The following is a 10,333-nucleotide window of genomic DNA, read 5'->3' on the forward strand; positions in this document are numbered from 1 at the left end:
TTTATTCTGATATTTGTTCCTAGGCTTAGGAAAGGTTGCGGAGCTGGATGTAACAGTGGTGGCAATATTGAAGATTCTGATGCTGGAGGTGGGACTTCCTGCACCGGTAACAACGCAACAACTGCCAATGATCCCCACAGCAACGTATCCCAGGGAAGCACTGGAAATCCTGGGCAGGGATCAGGAACCGGGCTCCACCCACCTGTCACATCTTATCCTCCACCACTAGGTAATGTGAAACAAAGTTATATGTCTAATGTTAGCTTCTTAGCATAGAGGCTGGTTAGTATATGTGTATAAAGAGGACTATATGTGAGCTACTTGAAAATACAGAAATAGAATTTTTTTTAATTCCAGGTTGTACTTGTATTATCTCATTCGTTCATACTTTGTTATATATGTAATTATATGCTTTTTAAACTTGATAATTCAACATAAACATTTTGGTATATTAAGGATTCTTTGAAAATGTAATTTTTAAAGGCTAATATTTAAGTATTATAATTAATAGTTAAATATTAATTATAATTAACTTCTCCCCTGTTGGACAATGACTTGGTTTTTCTTCCAACATAATGTTGTAATAATCTTTGTATATAAGTCTTTGTAACTGTTTATTATTTCCATAGACCAGAAATTTTAAAAATGAACTAGGCCAAAGCTTATGAGAATAATACTCTTGATATATAATGCCAAAAATCTTCCAGAAAAAAGAAATTTTTTTTAACCAGTTGTTACTCTCACTAGTCCTATCAACCTTCCCAACTTTGAAGAATGTCAGTTCTTGCTACTGCTCCTTGCCTGCTCACGCGGGGTAGGGGATGGGGGTGGGAGGGCGCAGGAGAAAGAAAGGTTGATTTAATTTTAATTGTTTTAATTTGCATTACTCTGATACTTAAGATGGAAGTTTTTAATGAATTTATCAGCAGCTCCTCTTTCTAATGTGCATATTTACATCTTTTGCCTATTTTTTTATTTGGTTATCTTTTTCTTATTGATTTGTGTTTTATAGTCTGGATTTGAGCTCTTTCAGTTTTCTGTACTACAAATGTCTTTTCCCATTCTGTCCATTGGCTTTTCATTCTCTTACTGTGAAGAGTTACTTGCCTTCTTTTGATGAGAAGTCCTTAATTTTATTAAGAATGATTTACTAATCATGTATTTTATCATTATGTCCTAATTAAGAAAACTTTCCCTGTCCCTAGGCCCTCAAGGTAGCTTTTATTAATTTCCCTTTTATATGAGATCAGCAGTCCACTTGGTGTGCAGAAGGAAGCAGATCTCAACTGTCTCCATATGGATGATCAGTTGATCCAGCCATATGGAGAGTTGATCCTCTCCCCGACTGCCCCCCTGACTGCTTCACATGGATCAGATAAAGTTCCAAGACATTTACTTAAATTGAAAGACATTTATTAAATTTCAATATGGGATTCAAGTGAAGAGACCTGATAGATCAACATTTTGGTTGTTCTTTGTTTGCTTCTGAGTGAAAATATAAAACTTTCAGTGTTCTTTAAATGTACTTTTTGCTCTTACATTGATTAGTTCTTTATATTTTCAGGTAAAAAGTACATGTAGCTATGTTTTCAATGTAATTAATTTTACATTACTGTTACAAGTCAAGAAAAAGACAAGTCTAAAGAATCAAATCAAGCCACCTGAAAAAGGACGTAGAAGAACCTGCTTTTCAGTACCACTGATCATTCCTATTTAGCAGTGATTCCCGAATGTGTATGAAAATTATAGCATGGTATTCACTGTCTCTCTATAGGCAGTGTAGCTTTTCCTTGGAAGAGGTTGAAAGGGCAGTAATAACCATACTTTGAGAAATAGTAGTTATAGACCATGCCATTTAGTAGGGCCTTAATAAATATTTCTCTTTTTGAACTGGCAAAAATTATATATATTTATGGTGTACATCATCATGTTTTAATATGTGAATATATTGCAAAATGATTAAATTAAGCTAGTTAACATATCCATTACCTCATATACCTATTTTTTTGTGGTAAGAACATTTTAGAGCTACTCAGCGATTTTTAAGCATAAAACATATTATTATTAATTGTAGTCCCCAGGCTGTACAGTAGACCTCCAGAGCTTATTCCTCCTCACTCACTGGAACTTTGTACCCTGTGACCAGCACCTCCCCCTCCCTAGCCCCTGGCAGCCACCATTCTACTCTCTGCTTCTGTGAGTTTGGATTTTTCAGATTCCACGAGTGAGAGAGATCATGTAGTATTTCTCAGTAAATCTCTGACCATCTCATTTCCATGAGATAGTTCATTTCTGATGTGTTACAGAAGTATTCTTGTTATTTTGAAATATTTCTGTGAAACATATTTTAGGATTTATCCTAACCTTAACTCCTGATGTTTCCTGTCAGATATTTAATTATTAATTAGGTCTTTCATATGCCTCAGAATTTGAATTCTAAAAAACGTTAGCAAATAAAAATTATGTTACAAAAACCGCATATGAAAAAGATCTCAGATACATATTTCTTTTTCTTAACTTTAAAAGTTTTAGGCGTAAACATTAATAAGTTATATCAATTCACCAATTAATTGCCTAGGGGAAAAAGTCTTAGGAACGTAAAACAGAAGTATTGTGTCTGAGTCATTCTACTTTGAGTGAATGCTGCTGTTTCTCCTCCTAGGCACTAGCCACAGCGCTCACTCTGTGCAGTCGGGCCTGGTCAGACAGTCTCCTGCCCGGGCCTCAGTAGCCAGCCAGTCTTCCTACTGCTACAGCAGCCGGCATTCGTCCCTCCGGATGTCCGCCACGGGGTTTGTGCCTTGTCGGCGCTCTTCCACCAGTCAGATATCGCTTCGAAACTTGCCATCATCTATCCAGTCCCGCCTGTCGATGGTGAACCAAATGGAACCCTCCAGTCAGAGTGGCCTGGCCTGTGTGCAGCATGGCCTCCCTTCCTCCAGCAGCTCCAGCCAAAGCATCCCAGCCTGCAAACATCACACTCTAGTGGGCTTTCTTGCAACAGAGGGCGGTCAAGGCAGTGCCACTGATGCACAGCCAGGCAACACCTTAAGTCCTGCCAATAATTCACACACCAGAAAGGGTGAAGTGATTTACAGAGTCCAAGTAAGTAAGCCCAGAGGTGGTCTTGTGCTGTTTTTATTACTTGTTTTTATTTCTTACTTGTTGAATGAAGGACTCTTGTGTAAACACATCTTATCTTAGTCTCAAGACTAGAATATTTTTGAATGTTGGAGAAAAGTTTCTTCGAACTTAAAAACTGAAAGCAAACAGTTTTTGTGGTGGTATTTGTTCCTTGTTCTGCCGTTACCACATGGCCATTGCAGTGAGGTCTACCAGAAGGCTGAAAATAATTCAAGAGGTAGTTCTTAAGATTTTTTTTTTAATTCCATTACAGGAATTTAAAAAATAACTTGAGACACAAAGAGTCATGTGAAAAACATTTTGTTTGAGATTATATAATTTTTCATCATCAAGAAAAATGAATTGGAATGTTTGTATTTATTATATAGATTGTGGATCCCGGTCAAATTCTGGAAGGGATCAACCTGTCTAAAAGGAAAGAGCTACAGTGGCCTGATGAGGGAATTCGGTTAAAAGCTGGGAGAAATAGCTGGAAAGACTGGAGTCCACAGGAGGGCATGGAAGGCCATGTAAGTTCTTTTACAAGCTAGTGGTCTGGGGGTCTACGTTTTTTGAAGTCTGCCTCACTTGGATGCATGGTTTTAGCTGATTTATACATATGTATAATTTTCAGACAAAATTGCTACTTCTAATCCTGGGTGGGGATAAGAGTTTGTGAGTATATTCCAGGTCTCCAGCACTAACTTCTTGTTTTATTCTGAATCATTAGGTGATTCACCGATGGGTGCCTTGCAGCAGAGATCCAGGTACTAGATCCCACATCGACAAGGCAGTGCTTCTGGTCCAGATTGATGATAAATATGTGACTGTAATTGAAACTGGGGTACTAGAACTTGGGGCTGAAGTGTGAGCCAATGTGTTATAAAGACGTTTCTTCTTCCCTCTCAATTCCAAGACACTGGAAAAAGAGAGGAGCAAGCAGAAGATGCCTGCAGGTATCACATCAATCCTGTATGGGAGAGACTGAAAGCAGAATGAGCTTGGTTAAGCACCTCTCCTTTGCCCTTCACCCTGACTCCTGTCACTGTCTCCATCCCCAAATAAAGCCGAAATATTTTTTTAAGTTAGCTGCCAAGAAAACATTTTGCATGAAAGATAAAGTTCTGTTAAAATACATCCTTAAAAAAAGTTTTTCCTGTGCATTGCCTATGCTTTAAATCAACAAACTCTTCATTTCTAAACTATGATCTCATATTTTTCTAATTTCTTTGCCAAAAATAATTGCCATGTTTTGTCATAGAACATGAAATTCATTTACCTTGATTTTTAAAAACAGACCAGTGTAGAAATGTTCTGTTTGACTTATAGCAGTATAAAAGTTTAATGTACAGTGAGAAAGACTATGAACAGACATAGATTTATCTTATTCCTTAAGCGCTAAAAACTTTAATGAAAAAAAAACTGCACTAATTTTTTACAGCAATGCACTAAAGTCTGAGATTTCTCAGAACATTTATTTATATATAAAAATAAAATACAATACCATTATTTAAATTGCCTTTGGGATTAACCCCTTCCCTTATAAACATAGGTAGCAGGAACTGTGCTGCTAATTTTTCTGTTAGTAGTCTATACTTCATGCCAGGACATTGGATGTTTTCTTTAAAATGAATATGTTATCTCAAGATATACATAGCTTCATCATTGACATTTCCCAGAGCCAATAGTCAGCGGATCAGTCATGTGAACACCACTGCCAGCTCCTGTGTCCACATCTCAGAGGAGCCCATGCGCTCTGCTTCTCTCCAGCAGGGCAGGCTCTGCTGGGCTCGCTTCTAGGAAGAAAATGCTTTTCTTTAAGAAGAAGGTGAATGTCCAGGAATTTAAAGAAAGGATCGATTGCCTTTTATTTATTTTATGAGTTTCTAGCTCTTGAAGTTATTCACATGCAGTTTAGTTAATCAAGTAAAATTTTTTCAAATAAAAATATCCAAATGGTGCAGTTATTATTATATCCCTCTTTAATAATTTTGCTTTTGATTTTTCCCCTCTTCTTTTTCTATTACTTGAATTTTATTTCCTGTAATTTATAGTGTGTAGCTGTAAATTGAAATATTTATAACTGTGAAATTGACTTAATTCATATGTTGTCTCATAACTTAAATTTTATTGGTTTTTTAAAAATATATATATTCAGGGAAATATATTACTCTTATTTACAATTGGGCGATATGGGAATTTCAATTTAGATTTAATTTGCAACTTTTAGCATTTTTTAAATCCTTAAGAAAATTTTCCCTTTTGTTGTGAAACTCCAAAGAAAATTGTACATCTCCTCTGAGCATTTAGGAGCAGCCATCTTTGTACCCCTTGTGAATAGAACATTGAAAGAAACAGGTAAAAGTAATTTTAATAATGCATTTTGTTTAATCCAGTACATTCGAAGTATTACTATTTCATCATGTGTCACTAGCCATATTTCATGTACTCAATAGCTACATGTACCTAGTGGCTACTGTATTAGACAGTACAGATTTAAAGTATCTTTTATTGAGGTGACAGAAGAGAGAAGCTGTTTTTCCTACTAATTCTGATGTAGATCTCACATTATAGCATAACATTACAGTAGAAGGAATGAAAACTAAGAAATAGTGAACATACCAATCTTACTGCATTTCCACTTTGAAACCTGTTTATTTTTCCTTTTTCTAATTTCAAACTTCTGTGGTCATTCAGAACCTAATGTGCCTTGTGTTGACATTTCCGTAGACTTCACACTTTACAAAATTTACTGTTTAAAAATACTTGTCAAATGATTTACTGAACCTTTATACAAAGGTACCCTTTCTAAATTGACCATTTAAAAAATGTATTTTTCTGATACTGTCATTATATTCTGCATTTGCCTCATTTTGGCAGATCTACAGTATGCCATTAAAGTTCAGTGTTTTTGGTTTTGGAGGGTTTTTTTCCTGAAACTGAATTTATAATCAATTTCTCTATGTACTTGTATTTTTTAAATCTTCTCAAAGTAACTATGTTCCCTTCTGCTTGTTCCCTTTCTGAAGTGATTATGATCTTTTCATGGTCATTGCCTAGATAAGAGATAAGTAGAGCCTTTTCGGTCTTAGACGGAAGCTAATTAATTTTCCCACACAGAAAAAAAAAATCTGACCTTCACATGATTTAATCAGAAGGGCTGGAATTCTTTTATTTCTAGCCCCTGCTCCAAAAAAATTTTTAATGCATCACATACTCTGAAAAGTCAGATTTCAAATGCAAGACTAGATTTTATATGGAACATACATGATGGGTTTTGATTTTGGGTAGCAATTGATGTATATTTTTCTCAAAACAAGTTGAATTTTGTTAACATATAATTCTTTAGTGAGTTTATAATTTAGGAACCCTGAGAGAAGCCCTGTTGTTTTTCTTAAGAGTCTAAAACTGACAATCTTTTAAAAATCATAATACTTTTCTAGTAATTGCATCAGGGGAAATGGTGATAATTGAAGAAGCATTCATTTCTTAAGAATAATTTGATCTAAATTATATGGAAATATAATACTTGCATTAACTTAATTCATCATAAATTTTTGTTCCTGCCTCACCTGTCACCCCCTGCTCAGAATCGTGAATGACTTGTTTAGATTCTCTGCTTAACTTAAGCTTTTTCAGTTATGTACAAGACTTCAGCCTACATTAATGTCTTTAGTTTATATATTGCCAATGCTTCGATTTCCATAATTTGAAAGTAAAAAGATATAACTAAAACACTAGCTTTTTTATTCATTTCCTTTTTATAACGTTGTATGATTGAAATCTTTCTGTTTTTTCTTATTTAATTCTTCCCCACCCCAACCCCCGCTTATAAGAGAAAGATAATCATGGAATGAGTTATAAATTGTTGCCTTTTTTTCCTTTTTTTCTTTCATTCAGTGACAAAAAACATAGCTCCTAACTAAGCTTTTGGTTAATCTTCCAACTTATACCTTGGTGTGAACTCTCTTTTTACACCATTTTCAACACTGGATAAAACTTTAATGTTGACTTTTTTGCTAAAGAACTTTAATTTTTCCAAGAATCTAGATCAACATAAGATGTTGATGTTTAAGGAACTTGGAAGAGTAAGTGATAAGGCTGTATGTATATTTTCTAAGAGATTGCCTTTTAGGAAATTAGTGAACAAACTTAACCAGTGTTCTGCCTTCTTTGACTTTGTTACTGGAGGATGATAATCTAATTCTATTAGATTTGAAGTATTTTGGAAAATATTTCAAGTATATCTGAAATACTTCTAATTTTTGAAACAGAAGTAGTCAGACAGTATTTATATCCTAAGTGAGATATGGAAGATTACTCTGTGTACTAAATGTCAGGCAATGAAAATATAAGTTTTTGTGTGGGAAACCCAATAAGAAGATGTGTTTCTCTTTCTGAATTAGTTTATTTTTCCATCACATACCAAAATACAAAACTCAGCCTCGTATTTTTCAGCAGGGGCAGCTTAGCCTTGATAAATTCCTCCGTGCTTCTGAGCATCATCCTTCTGCCTCTGCTTAGCAGCTCTGCATTTGGTGAATTGCTGTTGTCTAGAATTGTCCTTTTCTTATAGCTAGCTTTCAAGCATCTTTCCTCCTAAATAAATATGTGACTTGAGAAAAAGGTGATAATGATTTTGTCAGAATCCTTTGACTTTATATTTACTAGCTACTTAAACATAAATTGCTGTCCAGATTGTTAATTTCTTTTATATTTATTTTAATTAATTTTTCATGAATATGGACAAAGCCTTTTCTGGGGTGTGTGTTTGTTTTTTAAGTCCTCATTATTCATTCATATTCTTTTTTTGTGTAAGGTAATCATATAAAGTTACTTTGGACACAAACCCAGTTAATTTTTTCTTTTGATAGAGGATACATTGATCAGATAAGGTATAAAATGTCCCTTTTTATTCTAGAGACTTTTCCTTTAATTCCAAGATTAGTGGAGAGAATAATGTCAGTCAAGGTAATATGGCACATGGAACTTGCTAACGGACTTAGGACATTCTGTTTCATTCTTACTTACATGGATATTGTTTTATTGGTGTTGAGAAAGAAGAAAAATTAGATACTACCATGCATTGGGGCAGCATAATTTTAATATTACATTGAATATAGCTTTTTAAAAATAAGTATTAAAGGGGGCCGGGCGCGGTGGCTCAAGCCTGTAATCCCAGCACTTTGGGAGGCCAAGGCGGGTGGATCACGAGGTCAAGAGATCGAGACCATCCTGGTCAACATGGTGAAACCCCATCTCTACTAATACAAAAAATTAGCTGGGCATGGTGGCGCATGCCTGTAATCCCAGCTACTCAGGAGGCTGAGGCAGGAGAATTGCCTGAACCCAGGAGGCGGAGGTTGCAGTGAGCCAAGATCACGCCATTGCACTCCAGCCTGGGTAACAAGAGCGAAACTCAGTCTCAAAAAAAAAAAAAGTATTAAAAAGCCTTTTCTTCATTTTTTTTTTTTAATTTGGTTAATATGCATCCAGGCTGTGTTATTTTTACTTGTTAAATGTCTAGGAAGAATTGTGATTGGAAAGGAATTAATTATTATAATAAATCTGGTAGGATATGTGTGGAGTAAGTTTGGTGGAAACAGAAGTATATTTTCTATTTTGAATCACCTCACCAGAGTCATCTGTCAAGAATTATGTATGATAACAATTTCTCTTTATTGCCTACAAGCCACATACTCTTTCTGGATTAAGATAAATAACTTATGTTTGTGAGTTGAACTTCATTATCTGCCATTTTGTGGAATCAACCTCACATTCTTTGGTGGAACTAGAGCTGATTGTCACCACAAGGTTATATGACAACTCTGTTCTAAGACTTATACCTATTATATAGGGTTATACCTTTTTTCTTATGCCTCAGCGCTGTACCTGACAATTTATAATTCGGTGGAGCCAAGCTAAAAGGAACAAAGGTCATCTAACACTGTGATGGGGATGAATTCCTGGGTATTACCTGCACAATGAGGTGGTGCCCTGGGATTCACAACAGAGTAGTAATAGAGCATAAGATGGCTGCTCCAGATGACTCTTGGGTTTAGTGTACTTGTGATTGAACAATATTTTTTATATATGAAGCTTGATTCTACAACCAAAATAATAGATGTTTTTTGGGGGAGGGGATCATGTCTGCTTATGCTTTTTAAAAGCTTATAGTTTAAGTAAAAGTAAATTGTAAAAACTGATTAACCCTATACAAGTCTGGCAATGAGCTCTGCATGAGGAAATGGAAGGAGGAATATTGAACATGATTCTTGGAAAGTGGACGTAAGAAGGAAAATGGGTTTTCCTTTTCTGATCATGGGCTCTGAAAAGTATTCATGGCCTTTACCAGCATTCAGTATAAACCAGAGATAAGGACATATGTACTTACGTGTGTCTGTGAGTGTGTGTGTGTGTCTGAGTGTTATTCTGAACAGCTTGTAAATATTGTAGTTGTTTAAAATGGAAAATAAAGGCTGAGTTTTTTTGGCAAATATATTGCATCAAAAATACAGTATTGACAGTGGATAAACACTGAGGAAATAAATTTTTTTTTCATTTTGCCGTCTGTCCATTTTTTGTCAAATTGAGAAAAGTTAGAGTACACTATATTCAGTTCTGTATGGCATGTTCTTAAAACATGTACTTGGTTCTGAAATTATTTTAAATAAGCTTTGGCCTGTAAACATGTGCTTCAACTTAAAATAGATCAAAAGCATACATCATGCTTCATGTTCAAAGATGGTCTCTTTCACACTTTTCTTAGTGGAAGGGTTGTAGTTTGTATCTTCTGAATTGATGTGGATGTTACATATTAACAATATTAGATGGAACATGTGGGATGATAAACATGTGTGTTCAATCACACACTAAATTCCAGCACAGAAAATGGAAGGAACATTTGGATTATGGTCGTCAAAATCAGGCGGGTACAAACTTGTTTGGTATATTTGCAGTGTGTACTAACCCAGTGATTTTACATATAATACTTAAAATACAAGCTGATTTACAATGAGAATAAATATATTCTTGATTAAATCACTTATAATCCTTTAATGCATCATTTTAACTGTTACTTAGTAAGAACCAGAACCAGCAGGATACAGATTATATACCTTTTGCATCAGGGTCCAAATAGTTGGCTATCTTTCTTCTGGGGTCACAGTGGCATAAAACACATCTTCAAAGAAAGAAATTCCCTGGATGA

At 35.0% G+C, this 10,333-nt stretch overlaps 1 protein-coding gene across 5 annotated transcripts in view; it reads left to right on the forward strand.

Moving 5' to 3' along the window:
• Positions 1-9,690, forward strand: part of PCNX1 (pecanex 1) — a 208,747-nt gene extending 199,057 nt beyond the window's left edge. For all 5 annotated transcript variants that reach the window (XM_021675042.2, XM_021675043.2, XM_012438164.3 and 2 more), the window contains 4 exons: positions 24-229; positions 2,663-3,105; positions 3,513-3,653; positions 3,854-9,690. In XM_021675042.2, coding sequence (XP_021530717.2) covers positions 24-229; positions 2,663-3,105; positions 3,513-3,653; positions 3,854-3,994 — 931 coding nt within the window. In that variant the 3' untranslated portion in view covers positions 3,995-9,690. The remainder of the gene's footprint in view (positions 1-23; positions 230-2,662; positions 3,106-3,512; positions 3,654-3,853) is intronic.
• The last annotated feature ends 643 nt before the right edge of the window (positions 9,691-10,333 follow it).

This window comes from Aotus nancymaae, unplaced genomic scaffold (assembly GCF_030222135.1).
Source record: "Aotus nancymaae isolate 86718 unplaced genomic scaffold, 86718_ANA_hifiasm-v0.15.2.pri h1tg000011l, whole genome shotgun sequence".
In the NCBI taxonomy this organism is placed as follows: Eukaryota; Metazoa; Chordata; class Mammalia; order Primates; family Aotidae; genus Aotus; species Aotus nancymaae.